The sequence below is a fragment of the Chenopodium quinoa genome, unplaced genomic scaffold, assembly GCF_001683475.1.
Source record: "Chenopodium quinoa cultivar QQ74 unplaced genomic scaffold, ASM168347v1, whole genome shotgun sequence".
NCBI lineage: Eukaryota > Viridiplantae > Streptophyta > Magnoliopsida > Caryophyllales > Amaranthaceae > Chenopodium > Chenopodium quinoa.
In genome coordinates, this window is record NW_018743199.1 from 1,444,672 (window position 1) to 1,470,262 (window position 25,591).

Below are 25,591 nucleotides of genomic sequence, written 5' to 3' on the forward strand. Positions count from 1 at the left end.
TAATAATAACCATCACTAAATATGTGAAGTAAACTAGTACTCCATCTGTCCTAATTTTTTTTGCTCCTTTTGACTTTTTACGTTCTTCAAGACATGTTTTTGAACGCACGTATCTTCATTTTCATACATGTTAAAATTATACTCCTTAAAAAACATTATACTAATAAAATATACAATCACCCAAATTTAACAAAATTACACATGACTATATTATAGATTAATAGTAATTTACGATCATGATTTAAAAAGTTTGACCCAAAAAATGAGAATATGGCAAAAATAAAGGAACATTGAGAGTAATAGGTAGTGTCCTAGTGATAGTTTCAGCACCCAAAAGTCACGTACAAGTTGACTTCGCAGATTAGAGGTGGTCGTCAACTCGTCACACACTACAAATCTGTTACACAAACATTACACCTACTAAAAATGGAAACCTGTACATTAAATTATTATATTTCGAAAAAAAGCAAGGTTCTAACAAATAACTGTCAGATAATATAAACTCCTTTATTAGAGTGATTTCCATTGATCAATATTTATAGGGTTACAATGAGAAACCTAATCATATTAGGTAACTATAAGATATGTACAGATATCAAAGATAATCTTATACAAAATATATCCTAAACCTAGGATGAGAATATTCTATGGATATTCTCTATCACACCCCCGCAGTTAGAGCGGGAGAAAATCAGATGCTCAGACTGGATCTGAATCACGCATCGAACGGTAAGGATAGTATAGTAACCCATGATCAAAAGAGAAAGTAGTAGAAATGTGCCGATGATGACGAGAGAAGCAACAACCACGACCTACATAGAGTAGAGATAAGCACTGCTAGGCCGGAGGAGAAGGAGAAGAGCCGCACACAGACTTGGGCTAAGTTGCAGATCCAGGGAAGAAGAAGCTAAGGGATCAAACCATCATCGGGAAGAAGACACTACACTACTACGTGAAATCACAGTTGAAGAAAAATAAATAAAATTGCGCAAGAAAAGATTAAATCCCACCGCTTGAAATTAATCAATTCTCAGAAGATTCCAAGAAGTAATACTCCACAAAGATTCCAAGTGCTGCAACAATAAAAGGAGCTAACTTGATAGCAAAAGAGATGTGCAAAAGTTGACCTTATTGTGATATACTACCACCCAAACAAAATGTATGTGATTATGTGTTAAAAAAACCAATGAGGCAATGTAAGAATCATTGTTGGTCATGGGGAGGTGGAAATAGAGTGCGGCACATGGAGTAGGTTGGCAGATGTGGTTACTGCCAGTAGTGGGAGGCGGTAGTGTATGCGATTGCCAACAATGATGGAGGAGGCTTTCGCGATTGCTACTGTTGGTGGGAGGCGCAAGGTTACATAAAGATTCTAAAAAAAAATCTTTGAGAAAAGAAAAAAAAATCTATATGTGTGTTTGCGGAAGCATAAAAAACTTTGTATATCCCGCCGGTGGATTTAATTTTCTAACCCACCGGCAGGGTGAGAATATTTGTATATAATCCCAAGATCTAACCTAAGCTGTGATACCATGTCAGATAATATAAACTCTTTGATTAGAGTGATTTTCATTGATCAATATTTATAGGGTTACAATGAGAAACCTAATCATATTATGTAACTATAAGATATGTACAGATATCAAAGATAATCTTATACAAAATATATCCTAAACCTAGGATGAGAATTTTCTATGGATATTCTCTATCAATAACAATTGAAGTCGAAGCTGGTCCAAGAAAATCTTAATTTTTATGGAGTAAATACAAATTCCAGATGTTTTTGGGGGCGTAAATAACGGGCATTGACGGTTAACTTGATAAGCACGTATTGAAACTAAAACTTGATTGTATTAGCTTGCTTAACTTTAACCTTATGCACAAATTATACATTGTAGGGCAAAAGTTGTCCTAGGAAACTGGTAAATGTCAGGATATACTTTTTATAAGGCAAACAAGAGAGACAACAAACAGCCAAATTCATTGTTATAATGTACTATATGCTAGTTATAAGGAGTATTTCATGGTGTAAATTTATGCCCAACAAATATTGGAGAAGTGTTATCACATCAAATGCATGAATGAAATCGTTTATTGGTACCACACATTATGACACTTTACCATACATACATATATTTCTTCTCTTTGCCCTTTGCATTGCGATTGCAGTAGCTATAGTGCATTGTTAAATGCTTTGCTAGTGCTGCTTTGTCTTTGTCACGAAAGCCTTGTTTTGGTAGTTATATGCAATGATGATTTGTACCAACTTAATTTTACACGATTTCATGTACACCATCCGATCCATCTCTAAATAGCGTATCCGTTTTTGTTATCAACTTTTTCTTTAGCATTCATATTTGTCGTCAAGAGTGTTTTTTCAAATGACAATTATAAAAAGTATTTATATGCGAATAAAAATATATATTAGCCTGGGTAAAAAAAAAGAGCTTAAATAAGTTAAAATAAAGTGTACAGATTAGGACTATTAAATCCATATATGTGAGACAACTCAAAAGTTTTTTTTGGCTAGATGTGAGGCTTTATATTTAAGTTTTCATTGAATATGTTATAAAATTTATTATTTTTTTCAAAATAAATTATTGATATTTGGAGATGAAAGGAATATAGTAACACAAATTTATATATTTAGAGTCTATTCTCTTCAAATTATTTTCAATTCAATTCTTAATTTCCTTCTCTCATAAAATATTTCTTTCACTTTAGTTTAGTTCAGTTCATTTCAGTCAATAATAACAGGCCCTTAGAGTTTGTCCACATTTACTGAAATGAGTTGAAATGAACTAATTAGAGCTAAACTGAACTGAACTGAGCTGAGTTGAGCTGAAATGAATATTTTATGAGAGAAGAAAATTAGGAGATTGTTGAGCCCATGTGAAAATCCACATGTGAGTGATGTGTTGTCCCACATTGAAGAGTGTAGAAAAGTGTTGGGAAGTGTATTCTACATTAAACAAATAAGAAAGTTATGTCCACCTTATAAGGCTAAAGGGATACTCCCCTTATTGCCATATGGTTATGAGGTAGAACCCCCGGCCCTTAGTCATATAAAGCGGACAATTGTGACGGATGTGGCCCAGGCCCGTTTGTCAAAGATGAACTGAACTGGGGTTACAATGGTACAATATAGAAGTATAAGACAATAAAGTTAACTAAAATCTAAAGAAAGTCTCCCTAGATTTCCTAGAAGTTGCAACTCATCATTAAAAATCAAAATCATTCATGATTACATCCCATAAAACAGTTAATTTAATCTTACCATACACTTGTTTTAGACAAAACCTAATGTTAAATTCATATCAAATTAATGAACATCAAAAAGCTAGAAAAATGCAACCGTCACATCCCATTATCCCATTCATAGTAATAAATCCGCACTTTTTTCCATTAAGCAAAAAAATTAGATTAATTGTAGTGGTTTCCATCATTTTATGCAAAAGTGAAATATTAAGAAACATTGAATTATTTCGAGGAGATGAATAAATTAAACAAGTTCGTTCAATGGAGCGCAATATAATCACGTCATGCAATAAGCCAGTGATGCAATTTAAGTTGGGGAACAAAATCTCTAAACGTTGAATTTTAGATTCTACACTTACTTCTGCTCACTATATGGTTAGCTTAACACTTGTAAATTCAGTACAAGTTTTAATTAGGAATCAGAATTTTTCTTGATCTTTAGATTACGTGTAGTACTGTACTATTTAATATTGAAAACTCCTTTTTACTTATTCCTCATAATTTCTTATTATGCAATTTTGAACTTGTAAAATTGGAAACCTCTTCTAATAGAGGTGCTCAGGTGCATCATGTAATAGAGGTGCTCAGGTGCATCATGTCTCACGTTGTCTTAGGGTCTGTTCTCTTCCGCTTATTTTCAGTTCAGCTCCGATTAATTCAGTTCAGGTCCAATTAGTTCAATTCAGTTCCTAATTTTTTTCTCTCATAAAATATTCAGTTCAGCTCCAATCAATTTAGTTCAGTTCAGTTCAGTAAATCACAACAGGTCCTTAGGGTGTAGCAGTAACTAAAACTAATTAATCATAATAAACTCGTTGTATATAAAGAAAACTATTCTTAGTTAGTGTAGTGTATTGAACTAGCTACAAGACATGATCAACCTGAAGCTCGTCTGGAGTAGTGGAGTTCGAGTGCGTGCTCGAAAGGGTAAATTGGGGCCATTTTTTTTGGCTTAAATTACAACCCTTAATAAGCTATCCGTCCAAGAGGTACTCAGCTATTGCCCACAACTCCAACTCTCCAAGTATTACCATCTAAAAAGGTACTATTAGAGAATATAACTATTATTTTTTTGTTAAAGTAAGCGAGTCAGGCATGTTGTTTTTCAAATCATATTAAATAATTAAATATTTAATACGTCATCTTATAACACTCAACTGAAATTTAAATTTATATTCCTCGATTATGTAGCTTGGATCATCATTGTTCCTTTATACTTGATCAAATTTAACTACAACCAATCTCATTCATTCACGCTAAGTTTGGCAAGTACTTTTTCAACCTAGCCTACTTGGTTGGACTAACAATTGTATAATACACCTCCACTTAGCTTGGTAGTTGTTAGGAGTATAATTAGACATTTTGATTTATAATGATTGTTATTATTCTTTATTAAATTATACTAATTCGTAATTTGGTGATAGGCTAAGGTAACTAAAGGTAGATAAACATGTGCTAAATTAATCATTCATCTTGAAACACACTTTAGGGTTGAGAATGACATAAGAAAAAGAAGTCATCTTCTTTTGTTTTGCCTTTTAAAAATGATGATTAGTGGGTATATCTTTAATTTTTGCTTTCTTGAAAAGAAGTGTTGTGGAGCACATAAATAGGACTAGATTAGGTCATGCAAGAATTATCTTGACTTGTTCGTGTCTTTGTCTTAATGTTGCAATCCCTATTATTTTCACCGGTCAAAAAGGATTTTGCCATTGTTTCTACAATTAGAGGTTAGTGTAATAATATACAAGTATTTTTTTCCCTTGGAAAATTCTAACACAACACCAAACATTTTGTGTATGTATGATTATTGGCAAATAAATAGAGTATTAAAGTAGTTGGCGCGGTTAATTAAAAGTTAGTCCAACCAAGATAGTCGATGACGACAGAGGTCAAACCGATTTACCTCGTGTTTGATTTAAACTCGCCAAATTTTATACACTAATTTTGACTTGTATTATGGTAAATCCGTAAATGATTTTTGATATGTGATATGTTGTTGGTGAGTAGTTGAGTACATACATACTTTAAACGTATGCTTTTAGTAAATCGACTTTTAAAATTTTGTATATACTACTTTTAATATTGTATGCGTTTAATTGTTATTGTGTCGAAAAGTGTAAATGTAAAATTATTGTAATGAAAATAATTAGTACACTAATAAATATGACTCCGTAGCTGTGAATTGAAAGCCATTTTATCAATGACTTGATTTGAAAGAGGTTTTGTAGAATACACTTTTTTTTTTTCTTCAGATTCATATACTACAATGCCTCGTATAGTCGTATACAACGATAGAAGTCTTTCCACTTTTCATGACTTCACATGTTACAAACTAGCTTAGACAAAGTTGAGGGCTTAGACTTCACATGTTACAAATTAGTCTAGGCTAAGTGGAGAGTTTAGACTTCACATGCACATGCCGCAAACAATGCAAAGTTGATCTTAAGATGAATAACCAGTAGCTGGAGAATTTATTTATTTATTTTTGGATGAAAAATACAAAAACTAGGTAAGTTTTCCCTCAAAACTATACTCTAAGCTATCTAAAGAAATAAAATAAGAAAGCTTAGCATCTACATTAGGATTAATGTTTACATAATCTGTAATGTGATAACATAATCTGATGTGCGATTGGTTTCCAGTAGCCGGAGAAATGCATATATATGGAGTAGCGTTCTTTTTTCTAGCCATCCTATCAGTGTTTTGGATATTGTAGGATCTTACTAAAGTTGCCAAGGATAACCCTATAAAGATTTTATGTTTTGGATATGAGAAAGTTTTACAAAGTTATTATAGTTGACAAGGATAACCCTACAAAGATTTCCCTAGTCTTATACTGTGATTTCGCACGCTCAACAAAATTTATGAAGTATGTAATATGTACTTTGCAATATTTCATTTCTAACTTTGTGCATCAAATACCCTAAACTTAAATTTAAGCGCGACACATATATAAATTGTTACGGGAAGCATAGATTTAAAGTCATAGGGCATGTTTGACAAAATTAGTTGCATCATTATGTGAGTTTTGATACAAACTTACCGAATAAATTTAAATTAATTTTTAGAACAGTAATTCAAAGAGAAATTTGGTGCAGCTGATGAACAAACACTACTTCAAAAGATCAAAGTTATTACCCACCATTACTTCACCAAATACCTTCTTCTTTTTTTTTTTTTTTTTTTTTTTTGGTGTTTAGAGAGCCACAAGAGCGGATGATAAGAATCGATCTCAGGATCACCTCAAATCGAAAAAAAAGGTTATACTATTATTTGATTTACTAGTAATTAATTAGTATTTTGACTTGGTATAAACTCTAAAAGATGCCATAAATAAAGTTATTGTTGAATACACCCTTAACCTCACTCTATCAATCAATAACTAAAATAGGGTTACCATTTTTTCATCCATTTTCTTTTTATATATACTTTCAATGTGAGAAATTCGAAAGTTTTAAGATATTATACACTAATAAAAAGTTTGTTTAAATAAAAATACAAGTATATCGATCGGGTAAAATGTCCTTGCAATTTAAGGTAATGCATGGTTGAAATTTGCATCTTGTATATGTATAATCTAGGGCACCTCAGATACGAATTCGTACATATCGATGGTAGCTAAATCTATAGCCACAAAGAAATTAAAGTGTGGCAGCATAAAGATGAACTCTCAATAATGCTCAATCTAGTCAATAAATTAAACTTTAATTTATTTGTGAAAATGCAAGATGCTACCAAAGTGGAGACTTTTTATGATAGCGCCAATTTAAAGATAGGAGTATAACATTTCCAAAGGTGAAAGGACGTATTCCGAAGCTATGGTGTAAAGTAGTGAAGATTTAGCCCTTTATTATTCTTTCTTTAGACTCTATATCCAAGCATACTACCCCATGCAACATGCATTTAATTATATGCTCCCATAATGAACGAAACCCTAAATGACCTTAATCAAAGATATTAGAACTTTCTTGGATAATTCGCTCGAGACCTACCAAATTTGCCATTGATTGAATTGACATCCGTAGAGAAGCCAATAAAATTTCAATGGATGAATTGATTACGTATGTTGGTCACCATCTATTTCTGAAAATGTAATCTCATAATATACAGAGTATGTAACGTGTGTACAATGTATGGTGTACCCCTCGTGAAAAAGGCCAGTAATTCTCATCTCCTAGCTAAATTAATGTTTTTTTCATTAATTTTTATGTTCACATTTAAAAAAAAAAGAAAAAGAAAAAAAATGTGGGAAAAAAATAACATGCTGACAAAAATCATCAAATCAAAAAAAGTTTGAAAATATTATTATCAATTGTTAGTTCATTGGCTAGCAATATAATATGGAGTAATAAGTAATAAAATTTTTACTTACTGAGGGATTGGCATTTGAGCAACATTATTTGTTTCCACTTCCATTCTCCTGGATTAGGTTGGTGCCATCTATATCTACTAATGTCTCTTATATATGGACCATCTTAGATATCCACTAACCTATTATCTTATAGACCATGATGTGAAAGGTTATATATCTTTCTTTTTTAGGGATAAACTTAAAGAACATGGAAATGAACGGACAAACCGCGTATGCGTGCTTGCATGATGCATATGATACACTTGATTCAACTAAGTAATGATTCTTTGTTTCCATATATTTGGTTTTGTTGAATAATTAAACACGAGTTATATATGATACTTGAATTGATCTCTAGTTATAGGTCTTGTGAACGATGGTAGAGGATTGTATATTGCTAGATTCGAAGAAGGTGTGACGTTTGTGCCATGTAATTGTCCAAAACTTAGTAGTCATATTAGCTTGTCTAGCTAAAGCAATGACAAATAGAGACCCAACTAAATAAATACAAAATTTCAACCATTGCACACTCATCTATAATTAATACGACGAAGAATAATTAGTCTTTATTATCTATAATAAGCATGATCACCGTATTTTGTCACCTCTATGATTAAAACTTTGAATACTGATAAGAAATCTTATTGCGTAAGGGCTTCTCTAAGAGCTAAATAAAGATTTTTTAAACTACAACCTTAACTATCCACAAAACAAGTATCCCTTTCAATCTTTAATGATATGACTTCCATTTTGATAATTTAGGCCACTAGAGAGTTAATTTTAGGATTGCCATATAAATTTTGCAACTAGCTTGCTGAGGTTATCACTCACAAAGGTCATTAAGATTTATCAATTGCACCCTTTTGTTAAAGAAATCATTTCATTCAATAAAATCAATATTTTAAGTACATACGCCTACTAAATAAGATTGTTGATGAGATTAATTAATAACGACCTAATTGTATAAACTTATGTTCTTTCCTTGTATATAATTTTTTTGACTTGATAATTGTAAAATCTTTAATGCAATAATAATGTTTGGATTCCTTAATATAAGAAAATACAATGTTTCTTTAAGATATTTTATTTACGAAAAATATATTGGTTATATACTCCATCATATGGCCATATGGTAGGACACATGACACATCTTTACATCAATCATTCAAAGTATTCTACATGCTAATAGATACGAGTAGAGGTATTTCGTAGCACCATAAATATTATAGAGTATAAATATTTATTAAATAAATAATTAAGATAAAACAAGAAGAAAGAAAAAGGAAGATGCTTCAAAAAATAACCCGTACAAAACGCAAATTAAAGATACAATCAAGGCTCGCAAGTACATCCTGAAATTGTTGAGGCCACTAAAGCATTGATACTTGTCGTCAAATCTTTCATCCTTTTTTAGATAAAGCTAAATAGTAAAAACCCAACTAGTTTGAGATGAAGGAACTATGACAAATTAGGGAGAAGAGAACGTTGATCTTTTTGAACTCATCAGTCATCAATCAAGCAGGAACGTCATTCTTTTCGAACCTGCAAATATAATAATTTTGGTTTTTCCAGAGCAAAACCGAGCTCCAATCAAATATTGGTTTGTCAGAGGTAAACCACACTCAAATTTCTTTTTGGTCTTTCAGTGTAAAACACACTCAAATTTCTTATTGGTCTTTTAGAGTAAACCACACTTAAATTTCTTATTGGTTTTTCAGAGTAAACCACACTCAAATCCAAAGAAGCAAAATTATGCTCGAATCAACTCACAAACCTTGTCTCACGGCACAAGGAGAACCAAATATATCTTGTCTCACGACACAAGAGAGCCGTTTTTTTTTTTTTTTTAATTTTTAAATATTGCGTCAAGCATAACGCTATTTAATGTGTTCATCTCCAAAGATGTGTTATAGTGGAGGAAGTCCGCTCACATAAAATAAAAATTTAAAGAGTATTAATATTGCATAGCGGAAGCAAAATTTTGAATCCCACCGGTGGGTTTAACTTTCTAACCCACCGGCAGGGGGGAAATTTTTGTGAGCGGTCCCAAGATTTAACCTGCTCTTGATACCATGACAAATTAGGGAGAAGAGAATAGAATAGCTTTTGTATTGCTTGTTTATTATTCATCAATAGGTTGAGTATTTAGGTTTTATTTATACAAAACCTAAGAACATAAGATAGGAAACAATCTTCCTAAAAGATATACTTAAATAATATCTTAACATATAATAAACCTAAATATATTATTCTCCTAATAAGATCAATACGGAAAATATATCACACAAATTTTTTCCCATATATTTTCCGATATCTCTAACAAACTAACACACTTCTAAGAAAATGTCAAATTATCGAGTTGCCCTTTTTATGCATGTTTTCTTCATGTACATTCATGATTTTCTATCTTATACATTCATCCAATATTTTTTTACTTATGAGAGTGAAGAATAGCTTAATTGGTTAAAAGCTTCCTTGTCGGTTTCAGATGATCATAAATCGATTCTCATAATTCGCCTTTGTGGCTCTCTAAAAAAAAAAAAAAACTTATTTATTACTTTCAATTTTTGGGGCAACACATCAGTTATTTCACGCTTGCTTGTTTTTGGAGCATTCAATATACATATGTTCATGACTTGATGGGTTTTCTTTTGTGATAGGATTCACCACTTGAATGTTGGAGAGTACGCATTTTTTAGATAAACAATGAAAAGAATTTAAGATCATTGTCATGTCAAAATCAAAGTTATATGCTGTGCAAAGTTTAAGATAACAAAATTTGTTAAGATTATCTCTTTAGTCCTTTAAATATAATTAAGGTATGAATTTTTGACAGAGCACCATGTTGCATTTATCCCAACTTATCGAAGTATGTTAAAGTTTCTCTTAGTTTTATTTATCGAATCTCTTTAAAGTTATAAAATGAACTCAATTGCTCTTATATAAACTTCAAAAATCATTTTATAAAACGAAATATTAGCTTTTCTAAAGTAGAATTGGAAAAAAAAAAAAAATTATCAGAATCTCTAACTTTTCAATTAAAAATTAAACATAATTAATGTTCTTGTCTAAAATTTTATGAATTCGTTTTAAGAGATGTAATATCAACTTTATTTTAAGTCGAAAGAAGTAATCAACTTATTCATCATAGGCTCAATTTGTTGTCACTCCTACGTACACGTACTTCTCAACATGTGGTCAACATGAGAGAATACTTATTGAGTTTGGAACCCTAATCTTGAGAAAAATAAGGTGAATCTATGCCAAAAACCCTCTTTAAACTTTTATATATACTGAAATACATAACCAATGAAGAAATCATAGTATTATATAATGTGGCTATTGTCAAAAGGGCAAAAGAATAAGAATTTGCACCTCATAAGACAGTTTCAATTTTATACAAACATGACTGATGGATATAATAATAAATAATAATTTATATAAACAAACGACTAAAAAGAAAAGAATTTTAATGTCAAGTCTAAATCAGCCAAAAAAAGTTAAATACTATAATCATTTAAATGCTTGTTAGAGGCCTAGTCTAACAAAATTTGGTAAGATCCCCACTTTCCTCCCCACCAAATTAGATCATATAAAGGGAGAAAAAGAGCAAATTTTGCTTTTGTGTATTAGAAGGTTCGATCGAATTTCAATGAGTAAATGAATTTTTGGAAAAAAAAAAAAAACGTTGCATTATTTGTCCAAGTTGTTCATTGAAAAATGCACACGTCTATCGTAACGCTGCTTCTAGTCTTCTGATTCCGTTGCATGCAGTTTCAACTGTCTTATTTGCACTCTTGACGGAAGATATTTCATACTAGCTAATTGTGTGTCGTATGATGAGTTGATGACACATATACGATCTGTAATTAGTGTCAACTTTGTCAAGGTGTGAAATCGGTTATTGTTGTCAGGTGTATAATAGACATGTTCCTTAATTTGCTTAACGTATTGAAAATTAGAGTGTACCCGTGCAAAATGCACGAGATATATAAGAAAAAATATATTTAAAATATGAAAAGTTAATTTTAATGTTGTAATTTAGACTTGAGCTGTAATGGTCGGTTTTGGACTGGTCGGTTCTGCTGAACCCTAATTAGCTCTGTTGTACTGAGTATAAATAATCATATTAATAATGTGATGACACCTGCTGTGCTATGCTGAAATATGATATTCTATGCTTTAATTGCTTAGAAGCTCAAAAAACAGGGTCTTACTCTTTTATGTCGGTGGTCACCAAATGCTATTTTGAAGTTTACTTTTCAAAGTTATAGAGGTTACCCGTTCAGTGTTATAGGGGTTACTCGTGTTACTCGGTTAGTGTCATATGAGTTAGTGTGTTGCTCTAGGAGTAACATACTTACATACTCTGTTGCAATTAGTTATTCGCTGAGGCCAGTTCCACAAAAACGTGTTGTACATTTTTTTTGCTTTTGATGATTAAAGAAACGGAAAATGTTTGGAGGGTACGTAGTCCCTAAAAAAATGCATATAATTGAAGGGTTGGGGATTTATAGTACTATAGTGAATGGCTGATAACGAAACTGCATACTCGTGGTAATGCATGACATATATTATACTATGTACCAAAAAAATACTCGTAAAACAAAGTGAAATTTTAGAATGTAGTGTTTAAAAAAATGTGAAATGTTGGGGATTTTGAGTGCTACAGAGAATTGTATGTGGATATATATATATATATATATATATATATATATATATATATATATATATATATATATATATATATATATATATATATATATATATTGTATTGTAAAATAGTAAAAGTAAAAGTGAAGTATTTATTTATTTATTTTTTTATCTAAAATTTAGAGAATTAAAAGTTATTGACAAAAAAAAAAAAAGTAGTTATTTTCCTCCAAAAAAAAATAGTGGAAGTTGGAGAGGAAGTTATCCGAAAAAAAAAAATGCATAGAATTGCTCCATTCAAGAATTAGAGTGCTATGAATGAAAGTTGGACAAAAAAAAAACTCTTAAATTATATAATAGATTTTTAGCTAAAAGATGTACTTATGTATTTGTATACTCTTGTTTTTCTAATAGTCAAAATTAGTCATTGTTCTGTTTTTCAAATAGTCAAAATATGAGTTGTTGGCGCAAGCTTTTGTCTTCTAAGAGACTTGGATTTGAAATTTAAGACTCATCCATACCTCCCTCATTATATACAAGTATTCTAAGATAAGTTATTTACTATTTAGTTATGTTGTTAGTTGATTAAAGAAAGCTTTTTTTCTACGTATTGTTTTCTAGCTATAGATTTTAAAAATCTCTTATTTTCTAATAAACAATTTTTATTTTGTTTCATTTTCATTTTATTACTTGTCACATCGTCATCCCTACTTTATTAGACACACAAAATTTATGATAATTTTTTTTTTTGGGTCTCATTTAATGACCTTTAGTGTTTAAAACCCTCAAACCCCCACCCCCTCCTCTCTCTCTTAAACCCTAGCCTTCATAATTGAAAGAGTGGCTTCCATCGATTTTACGCCTATCTTTGTTTATTTAGAATTTTTTTATTTTTATTTTTTAAGTTTATATACAATAATGCTTCCTTCTTTTTGAGAGGATCTTTTATTCTCCGGAAAGGATTTTCAATCTCTTTCAAAGTATAATGTTTTTCCAATCTCTTTCGACATACAGGGTTAAGGAGACGACTTTTATATTTTAGAATCCGAGATTGTAATTATAATGGATTGTTTTTGAAATTGCATGTTGCGTTGGTGAAAGTTATAAGGAGTTGCAAAAGCTACCAATTTTTGGAATACAATTAGATAATTAGATGAAGAACATCCTCATGAGAATAAAAAATCGTTAAATTGTCTCATCAACCTATGTTTTCCAACAACATAAGCAATAGATGCTCCACTACAAGATCTAATCTACGTACAATTGTAATTTTGGTAAGGAAAATTTATTTGATTCAATATGTTACGTATTTGTTAAATTCAAATTATTTTATAGATTTCGTTGACTTTTTAATAAATAACTTTTACTTTTCAAAAAATATATTATAGCCTTTAGCATTTTTGTTGTTAAAGGATCTAACAACATAAATATGTTTTATATTCTATCATGCCCCCTCACACGTACGAGAGTCTATTGGGTTTGAAATGTAGATGCAACATGGGTCTTTCTCATACCTTGCGCTTTATATTCCATTTGAAAGTGGAGGGTGGATCACATCCCCCCCAAAAAAAAAGGAATAAATATTAGTATGTATCTTTATACTTGACTTTTAGAAAGCTTGCATTGTCACTAATTACTCTTTTGAAAGAGTCTTGCATTAGAAGTGAACCAAGCTATCCTTATCATAGCTAACAATTGATATACTAGTACTACTATCCAAAAAAGAAAAAAGAAAAAAAAACCTTAGGTTAATATTGGAAATTGAAAAAATACTCCATTAATGTAAAGGGGTATTGAAAAAAAATTTAGGTTAATATTGGATGATATTCGAGGATATTGAAAAAATTAAGTTGATTTATAAGAGACAATAAATAAACTAAAAAAGAAAAATTGAATCTAATCTACGTAGTATTTTAATTTACACAAACTTATATTTAGGTAAAATGCTCCCACAGTATATATAAGGCTATAAGCTTTAAAAAGGCAATATAGGACCGCTTCTTGCAATATTGGAGTACTTTATATGTCACATTATTTGATTTGGAGTTTTCTTTGATTGATTTTCAATATCAAAAGATTCAAAGCTATCTTGCACTAATTTAGGAGTCATTATATAATCTTTCATTGAAATTCTTGCTTTTGATATATAGTACTCCTTCCGTCCCTAAATTACATTTCTATTTTTTTCTATTATTATACGAGGAATTAATGCTAGAAGTAGGAATGTAATTTAGGAACGGAAGAAGTATGAGGATTAAAAACCTTGATTTGATTCATTGTAAGATTTGTAAAAGGGGATACATCTCGGGGTCATATAATGCAGTTTGAAACCATATTTGATCATTGTTGTTATAAATGTTCGTTGTAGGCTTGATTTAATGAAATCGGTGCAAGTTATAAACCGGTAAATAGGTCGTTTAAAGGTAAATTGGATGGTTCCACCCACCCAATTGGACTCTCGAAGTGTATTAGGGACCATGGTAAACATTTCGGCAATTATTATTTTTGGGCGAAAAAAGTCGAAAATCCAAAAATAAAGGCTAATATCCACGCTTTTTGAGAATTTTTATAGGTTTCGAGGCCCGGTATAGAAAAACCTTGAGATTCTAGGGAATACATCTCGGGGTCATATAATGTCGTTTGGAACCATATATGATAATTATTTGTTGTCATAAATGTTCGTGGTAGGCTTGAATTGATGAAATTGGTGCAAGTTGTAAACCGGTAAATTGGCCGTTTACAGACATATTGGATGGTTCCACCCACTCAATTGGATTACTGAAGGGTATTAGGGACCATGGTAAATATTTCAGCAATATTTATTTATAGGTGAAAAAAGTCAAACATTCCAAAATTGAAGGCTAATATCAATGCTTTTTGAGAAATTTCGAAGGTTTCGAGGCCCGGTGTCGAAAATAATAGAGATTTTAGGAGATACATCTCGGGGTCATATAATTCCATTTGAACCCATAAATGACCATTATATGTTGTTATAAATGTTCATGGTAGGCTTGAGTTAATGAAATCAGCGTAAGTTGTAAACCAATAAATTGGTCGTTTAAAGGAAAATTGGATGGTTCCACCTACCCAATTGGACTCCCAGAGGGTATTAGGCACCATGGTAAACATTTCGGCAATCTTTATTTCTGGGCGAAAAAAAGTCAAACAATTCCAAAATTAAAGCCTAATATCCACACGTTTTTAGAAATTTTAGAGGTTTCGGGGCTCGGCGTCGAAAAGTTTTGAAATTCTAGGGGATATATGTCGGGGTCATATAATGACGTTTGGAACCATATATGATCATTATTTGTTGTCGTAAATGTTTATGGTAGACTTAAGTTAATGAAATCGGTGCAAGTTATAAACCGGTAAATTGGTCGTTTAAAGGCAAATTAGATGGTTCCACCCACGCCCAATTGAACTCCAAAAGGGTATTAGGGACCATGGTAAACATTTCGGAAATTTTTATTTCAAGGCGAAAAAAAGTAAAAAAAAATCCAAAATTGAATTCACGCTTTTTGCGAAATTTGGGATGTTTCGAGGCCCGGTATCGAAAAGTTTTAAAATTTTAGGGATACATCTTGGGGTCATATTGTGCTGTTTGGAACCATATATGATCATTATTTATTGTAATAAATGTTCATAGTAGCTTGAGCTAATTAAATCGGTGCAAGTTGTAAATCGGTAAATTGGTCGTTTAAAGGCAAATAGGATGGTTCCACCGACCCAATTGGACTCCCATAGGATATTAAAGACCATGGTAAACATTTCGGCAATTTTTATTTCCGGGCGAAAAAAAAGTAAAAAAATTCCAAAATTGAATATCTACGCTTTTTGAGAAATTTTTTAGGTTTCATGGCCCGGTGTTGAAAAGCCTTTAGATTATAAGGGATACATCTCGGGGTCATATATTGTCGTTTGGAACCATATATGATCATTATATGTTGTCATAAATGTTTGTGGTAGACTTGAGTTAATGAAATTGACACAAGTTGTAAACCGGTAAATTGGTCGTTTAAAGGGAAATTGGATAGTTCTACCCACCCAATTGGACTCCCGGAGGGTATTAGAGACCATATTAAACATTTCGGCAATTTTATTTCCGGACGAAAAAAAAGTCAAAAAATTCAGCATTGTTGTCTCTTGTGTGCCCATGGATTCAGGAGAAGTTCGAAAAGTGAAACTAACTTTCCTCTTTCTCTAATGTGGAACGAACACTAACAAGTGGGTTTACAATGGATTTCAATAATTATAATACATCAGTATATTATTATATACCATATCATGTAATTTTTGGAAAAGTATACTTTGTATTTTGTATGTAGTCGTACAATATTAGAATTTCAATTACAAAATCTACTAGCTAGTATGAGAGATTTTTTACAATTCAAGAAGTTAGCTCAAGGCAATGGAATTTTTTTATTTTTTTTCTTTTTTTCTTTCTGGATACCACGCGAAATACAAAATATTGATAAGTCATGAAAGGTAGTGCCAAAGACTTCATATTGAACTCCATCCTCAACACAAAATTTCAATTCTTAATGTGTTCACCTAAACCTTGATAAAAGAAAATGCAACATGCTTCTTATAATAGAGCTTCATTAATTAGTAGATTCTTTGCGTTCATGTGTGTATACGTACCTATCATGTTTGAAAAAATGCAACTTGAGTAACTTATTACGAGTAGGTTGCAATTGAAATTTGCAGTAATCTGCACAAAATTGAAATTAAGCATACCAATATTAAATATAGATTCACTAGCTATAATAGGAAAAACATATCCGAAGTGGTTGGCCAAATCAAATTGAATATCAATTACTTCAAACTTCGTATAAACGGACAATTATCCCAAAATTATTGTAGAGAGACGTAGTAGCAGCTAGATGAACTTGAATTGGAATCTCACACAAATTTTGGACAAATTACTTTAAGAAAGAGTTTAGTAATACTTTCTTTTCTAAAATGATTCTCTTACTTTTTATGTTCCTACCTACATTCTAAACTTCTATCCATTTGAATATCTCCTCCTCTAGTCTATGATGCTCTGTCTATCTATAATTCTATATATTCCTGTTTTTGTCAAATTTTGGCACGTCCTTTGTTCCTTGCTTGTTCATTGTGTAATCTCTAGTGCATATATTATGCATGTGTTTTCATTATATACTACTAATCACGGGATTTTTTTTTTTTTTTCTCTCGTCGTATGGATATTTTTGGTGTCATTTTCTACCATCTATAAGACCAATCAATGATTTCACATGTGTTTGAAATTGTATTTTTTTTTTGGGTCATTAATTAGTCATAAGGGCATTAAAACTTATAAATAAATGGGGATTAGGGATTTATATTTGTTACCTATCGTAAACAAACTCTCTCTATTATTGGATGTTGGAAGTGGGTAATACTTTATACTTTTTCTATATCAATTTCTAGTTATATACATGGGGTTATTTTAGTTTTAGGCCATTTCATTAAAAAAAAACGTTAATATATAAAAAAATAAATCCATCCTTTTTTTCCCCTTATTTGTTAACAATATACTTTATTTCACCCCAAATTGACTCACCTTTTGAAGAAACTTTTAATTATGATACTCTATCCCTCTCCTTGATTCTATACTATAATAACTACGTGTAAATATTAATGATCCCCATCAAAAAAAAAAAAAAAAAACTCTTAAACAAAGAGAATAGCGTCTTAAAATTATTTAAAATTATTTTTTAGTTTGTTTAAACATTAAAACATGATAAATGGGCTAGGCCACACTCACCCAAAATGTTCACTTTATACATAACTCAAAACAATATTATGAAGATGATAATCTCTTAGGGATTATAAAGCGAAGATAACTTTTTTTTTTTTTTTTTTTTTTAATGTTGATAGACATATTAATATTCCTCTTTACTTTACACTATTTTAATGTAGGATAACAATTTCACTCAATTAACCTTTGTTCATGGGATCAACAAACCAACATGTATTATGTATTAGAATGAAGGGAGTATATGTATTACCTCCTTTGTCCTAATTTATTCCACTTTAACCAAATATTTTCGGTGTCTCAAACTTCTAGTATATCTGTTGTGTCTATTGTAATTTTTTCCACTTTAACCAAATATTTTCTTAACATAAACAAAGAGTTGAAACTTGAAGGTCATATTATTTTTTTAAGTTGATATAATGTGTCTTATCAAACCAGTTAACCTAATCTAGGTGAGTTGGCATGCAAAACTTCTTAAAAATTGGGAGGAGAGTAAAAGAATCCTTACCCTCAAATTGATTTAATGCTTTTTTTTTTTCTTTTTTGAATGGAAATTGTTTTAATGTTAATAATGGATAATCCTACCTCAAATTGTGAGGTGAAATCATCTATAAACCAATAACGTAGTAATACTCTTTTATGGAGTATATAAAAATAAAAATAAATAAATAAAAAAATTATACTCCGTAATAACGGAGTACTATGAACGACATTATGCATGTCATGGTCTGAAGGAAAAAGGACATATTTTTTAAATTAAACCTTTCACATTTATTACATAATTTACTAAGCTAAGGCAATTATACGTTACTGTTGAATCACTGCCGAAAGGAAAGTAATTAACTCAATTTCTTTGACTGGGGAGTTATTAATAGGCAAAAGCTAATGAGCGTCCCCAGGGCGTCAGATAAGAGAATTAAAGTGCAAATATTAGAGTAAAATTAACATTAATTACACCGAACGACGCTTGATTTTATCATGAATTCCTAACTTAATACCATTTCAACCATTATAATTTATCTTTATATAACGCTCCGGGGCGCTCGTTAGCAAGATCCTTAGTAATATAAAGCCGTAAAGTCAAAAATAAAATATAGAAGCAGAAATCATTGATAAAAAAGAGAATTTTAATTAAAATAGAAAGGGGTAGGATCGTATGCCGTACCAATATACCATACGGCATACGGTGGAGCTGAATTTATACATTAATATATACGAATAATACGAGTATCACGAAATCAACATCACTAGAGGACCAAAATCAGTATCACTACTTTGATCAGACCCCCACGTGACAAGCCTTCAAAGTTTAATTCTAGTTCAACGGACAACTGTAATACATAATAGATGGAGTCTTCCCCAGATAACCAGATATTGCATTCTATAATCATATGCCCACATTAAAAGGCGATTATAGGTCATATCGAAAGGTGATCATAAATCCAGTTGGGCTTAATTTTATTTTTGACTTAAATTGGCCCATATTCTAGATTGAGTCCCATTAGGTTAATAGATTGTTTATTCTTTGAAAGAGGTAAGAAAGAATAAACATTATGAAACTCTACTACAAGGGGAATTTCTAATGTAATTAGGTTAATCAAATTGGATTAGACATATTTAGCTATAAGATAAAGTGTAATTTAGGAAACGTGAATCAATTATAGTGATTAACACTTAGATAAGATTTAATGTTACATGACAAAGAATATTCTTTTAATAAGATCCCATCGTCGATTTGATTGAAACTATTTCCGGCAACATACTTTAATGTTGATATAATTTCCAAATATAATTAAATAAGATCATTCTTAATATATTGATGTAGATATAGATAAGTTATATTTGGCAAGCATTCTTTTGTAAAAATTTTCTATAAAAATAATTGCAAGAAATTATTATATTGATCGCTTTAAAACCGTTACCAACTATTGTTAAAATCACAAGAATAATATTAAAATGTTTCCCAAAAAAAAAAATTAAAATTTTTATTTTTTGATATATTTTTTTTATTTTAAAATTTTTATTTTTTGGTATTTTAAATATTTTTATTTTTTGATATTAAAATTTTTATTTTTTGATATTTTAAATATGCTTGAACTTGAATTTTATAATTATTAAATTATACAGAGTATTATATCCATATGTCATTTAAAAAAAAAACTTTGGGATCCTTAATATTAATTTTACCGAAAACTAGTTAGATTAATCTAAACATTAAGTAAAATACTTAAATGTAAACTTAACTCATCTGTAATTATTTTTCTTTTTGAAAGAACTTATTATATGTAAATCTAAAATATACTTGTGTATAAAAAACTTTTTCTGAATGTTAATTTTATTACTCCATAGTTTTATACGGAGTATTATGGAGTACAGAGTATAAATTTATAAGTCATGAAACAAAAGAACGAAGTATATCATTTTCCTAAATGTATTTGAACTGGGTACGAACTATATTTATTACACCGATTTACTCGTAAATTATCGATAAATATCCAATTTAATACGAGTAATAAAAAAATGAAGTATATTAAGTACTTATATAGTTCCCTTAGGGCTGCATATAACATTACCCTTTTTATAAAGTTTTTTCTTTTATATTTAAGTTGAATTGAAAGAAGTATTTTTCAAGTTTGAAATGAGTTAATTTTATTTTAAATACATTGAGCCTAACAAGTCATCAAATTGAGAGATCATAATTATTACAATCGAATAGTGAATTATTTTTTTTTATTTTGTTATTATTAATTGGATATTTTTGTTAATAAAAAAGAAAGGTGAACGCAATTAAAGAGTGTGTGAACCCCACCACCCACTAAGAAATTGAAAAAGGCGAAATAGTCCCTGATATCCCAAAATAATTCCGTGACAAAAAATAAAACAAAATCTGAATTTCTATCTATTATAGCGGGGAGCTAAAAGGAAATGAAAATAAATCCTACTCCTTTTTCTCTCTCCTAGCTCCAAATATGAAAACAAATCACCTTTTTTAAGGAAATAAATTATTTTTCGAAAATTAATTAAATTAATTTTCGGAAAATAAAAAGAGTAAAAGGAGGATCCCAAGGATTGGAAGATGGGGTATATAAAGGAGGCCATCCCCAAACAATCGGACTCAGAAATAACAACAGCTCTCTTGTTTTCCCAACACCATTCACACAACCAACCTCAACACATTCATATTCCTAACAACATTAACAACAACTATAACAACACCAACAACAACGTTGCTAATACCGAATTTATCATACAAAACCCCTCTTCTCCTCTTTCTTCTTCTTTCTCTTCTCCAAATAATAATTCAATGTCGTCTTACGACCCAGAAAATGGTGCTACTAATGGCGCCGTTTCCGTCAACAACGATAATTCTAATCATCAACAAAAACAACAAACTGTTGTTGTTCCCGAAACTGCCCATCAGATCAGCACTGGTATAATTTTTTAATTTTCTCTTTCTTCTCTATTATTTTTAATTAATTTTTTGTTGGGTGTTGAAATGTCATTATCTTTCGTGTAGGTTGTTATGAATTTTGTGATTTTTATAAAATAATTTGCTTGTGGTGGTGTAATTTTTTATTTTTTATTTATTTTTTATTTTTTAAATTTTAATTTTGTTTTGGTTTTTTTTATGCGTGTCCCTTGGTGCAATTTTCAGTATGCACCGCGACACTTGGTGTAACTATTTTTTGTTTCTTCCTAGTGTAGTTTTCTAACCAATTCAGCAACAAAATAGTCTTAGGTGCAACGTTACACCTTTCCAAGTGTATAATGGACACTCCTTCAATATTACTCCGTTTATAGAAAAGAAAATATTGCTGTTTGGAAAAAAATTACTACTCTTAAAATTAAATTTCTGAAATTTCTACCTTTTTTTAATGTTTGTCTCCTGTTTTTAAAATTAAACTTCGTATAATCTTTGATTACGTATATAAAAATTTTATATATTGATACTCATGAACAAGATTTTTATTTTATTTTATTTTATCGTGATCAAAATTTATCTCGTTTTATACCCAAATAGATCACAAAAAAGAAAAGAACAACGACAGATCAAATGAGTAAAAAAATACTTGTGTTTTGAATTAGACTAATAAACTAACTAACTAACCATGGTATTTCCTCGTGATTTCATTATTTTAAAATAACATGTTAACTCTGAAAGACAATCGGTTAGCTTCTGTTTTATTAATTTTCCCGCTTAATTATTTATTTATTTATTTTTAAGGATGATAACATGTTTCATGTTTGTCTGTGGGGTGCATCTTAACTTCCACAAGGTTAAGTTAGTAATTTTGTTATACAATCGTATTATTTATTTTAGTCTATGATATTGACCCGTGGGTCACAAGTCACTTTGGTTGCTTTATAATTTGTCTGGCATAATATAGAAGTTTATAATATTACTTGTATAATTTAATTTAATTACAGTAATTTGATTAGTTTTACATCATTGGATACTGTATAATTTGGTAAAATATGGTTGTGTATAGATTCATGGCTGCAAGCTGGGTTTGTTCTGACGACTGGAATAAACAGTGCATATGTACTGGGATATTCTGGCGCTATAATGGTCCCACTTGGATGGATACCTGCAGTACTTGGTCTAATTGCTGCTACTGTAATTTCTCTCTATGCTAATGCTCTTATTGCCAAACTTCATGAGTATGGTGGCAAAAGACATATCAGATACAGAGACCTTGCTGGATTTATCTATGGTATGCCCGATACGAAACTACTCCTTCCTTTTCTATTTAGTTGTCACGCTGCTACCTCATGTTACACTATCAGCGTGACTATTAATTTTTGCATAAGGGCAAAACTTACAATAAAATTGTTTGGTGGATTTTGTAGGTCCAAGAGCCTATTCACTTACATGGGCTTTGCAATATATCAATCTTTTTATGATCAACACTGGTTTCATTATCTTGGCAGGTTCTTCTATTAAGGTAAATCTTAAATTTAATCTTGAGTAGTTCTACTTATTTTTTATGTAATAATTGATATTCAAGTATACAGAAATTTATTTTACTTAACTAAAATTATTTTTGACTCTGTTTATATGAATTTTGTAGGCTGCATATGAGTTGTTCACTGAAAGTCATGCACTGAAGCTTCCATATTGCATAATCATCTCTGGGTTTGTATGTGCCCTTTTTGCCATTGGGATTCCTCATTTGTCTGCTTTGAGAATTTGGCTTGGAGTTTCAACGTTCTTCGGTCTGATTTACATAGTAATTGCTATTGCTCTTTCACTTAAAGATGGTAATGCCTGATTCCATTTCCAGCCTTTACCATTCTTTACAAAAAAAATAAAAAAATAAAATAATAAAAAAAAAAAAATCATGCTCACATCACAGTACATGGGTTTTTAAATTTAGTAGTCTATGTTACAAACTATTATTCAATCTATTGTAATTACTAATGATTCATTAGTAATAGTTTTTTTTGAGATGTAATGTAGAATTTAGTGAGCATGTGAATCCTGTATATATCAATCTGTGTACCTGGCCTACAAATAGGTTTTAAATCAGCATGTATGATACTATATGCATCATTTTGTATAAGCTAAGAGACATGATTTATTCTGATATTCTTCTTAGAGTTGCAGGATTGGTTGCTGAAACCTTCCCGGTGGTAAGATTTTATAGTTTCGTTTTTATTTGTTGTACTGCTGTCTTATTTTGCTGCATTTTCCCCGTTTTTCTTCAATGGAAAAGCTAAATCTAGGTAATCTAATATTACTACATGTTTAAAACATACATGTTAGACTGTACCAATCAAATATACTGTATGCCTGTTTTGTAAAACGTAAATAAAACTAACTTTTAGAACTTAAGGAACTTTTAAGCTTATGTATGCATCGAATTTTGTAGGTTTGCGACTTAGTTAAAGATAGATACAATACTTGCAATTTTGAACACTATGCCCTTTCCATATAATCTGTCACCCTTAACTTTGAACCTTTTTTTTGTGAATTGAAGAGTCTTCATGTATCCCGACTATGTTTTCACTCTGTTCAGACCATTATCTCTGCCCCTTTTGCCTTGCCTTGTTGCTTTGTCCAAAATTCATCTGAAAGTCATCTCAAGACCTTTAACTTGAAGGGCGCAATCTAAAGCTAGGCGCAAACCACCCATATCTTGTACTCTTGTAGCAATATGATGTGTTCATACAACTACTGTAATAAACTAAAATTGTGTTTTAATGATGTACAGGAATCAATTCTCCGCCTAGAGACTACACCGTACCAACTGAAAGAGGTAAAGTCTTTACAACTATCGGAGCAGCTGCTAATTTGGTCTTTGCGTTTAATACAGGAATGCTTCCTGAGATTCAGGTGTGTAATCGCTTCTTCCTTAATCCTAAATGAAGTGTGATAATATATATTTTCACATAACTGCATTATTCTACTCATAATACTTGATACATGAATCTTAATTCTCACATGTTTTTTTTTTTTGCAATTAAATTGTGTGAGCAGGCAACAGTAAGAAAGCCTGTGGTTGGGAACATGATGAAAGCCCTGTACTTTCAATTCTCGGCTGGAGTTGTACCCATGTATGCTATTGTTTTTATTGGTTACTGGGCATACGGAAATAAAACAGACTCCTATTTGTTGAACAATGTCCATGGTCCTGTTTGGGTGAAGGCCTTGGCTAATATCAGCACTTTCCTTCAAACTGTCATTGCTTTACATGTAAGTTTACATCTCGACTGTCTTTGATTTTTATTTCCAAAATCCATGAAAAAAATGTTCATAATTCTTATTGTTTGTATTTCTCAGATATTTGCAAGTCCAATGTATGAATACCTTGACACAAGGTTTGGGATCACAGGGAGTGCATTCCATCCAAAAAATTTGGGATCGCGAGTACTAATCAGGGGAGGTTACCTAGCATTGAACACTTTCGTCTCAGCTCTTCTGCCTTTCCTAGGGGATTTCATGAGCCTTACAGGTGCTATCAGTACTTTCCCACTCACCTTTATCCTAGCAAATCACATGTACTTCAAAGCGAAGAGGAACAAGTTGAGCATGGCAATGAAGATATGGCTCTGGATCAATATTGTTTTCTTCTCCTGTATGTCTGTAGCTTCCTTCATTGCTGCTTTGAGATTAATCGCTGTTGACTCTAAAACATATCATGTCTTTGCTGATTTAGAGGGTTAAATATATATTTTTACACATATTTAAGCCTTATTAACTAGGTTGAGTAATCAGCAACTAGTAGTGTGTGAGTGTTTTTTTTTTTTTTTTTTTTTTTTAAATTTTATCAGCAACTTTAGTTTACACTTCCTATTTGGCTTTTTGGTCCATTTGGGGATTTTCCTGTGATTCTTCATAGTGGGTAATATGTACGTATTGCATTGTATTGGAGAGAAGGATAAATAAAATGAAAAATCAAAAAATAATAGGAAGCATATTATTTTCCCCACTTGTTTTTTTTTTTTTTTTTTGCTGCTTTTATTTAAAGTTCATGCATTTCTATACTTTATTTCTGCCCTTTTTCACCAACAAAATATGCTGAGGTCATACTCCATAGGCCCTTTATTGAATTATTAGGTTC

The 25,591-nt window shown here is 30.8% G+C and overlaps 1 protein-coding gene across 1 annotated transcript; it reads left to right on the plus strand.

Annotated features, from left to right (window-relative positions):
- The first annotated feature begins 20,944 nt into the window (after window positions 1-20,944).
- LOC110733385 (proline transporter 1-like) lies at window positions 20,945-25,459 on the plus strand. Its single transcript, XM_021913424.1, has 7 exons — window positions 20,945-21,457; window positions 22,517-22,741; window positions 22,878-22,972; window positions 23,099-23,288; window positions 24,242-24,363; window positions 24,508-24,723; window positions 24,811-25,459. The coding sequence occupies exons 1-7, from the start codon at window positions 21,103-21,105 to the stop codon at window positions 25,192-25,194; spliced, it is 1,587 nt and encodes a 528-aa protein (XP_021769116.1). The 5' UTR covers window positions 20,945-21,102; the 3' UTR covers window positions 25,195-25,459.
- Window positions 25,460-25,591: the final 132 nt, after the last annotated feature.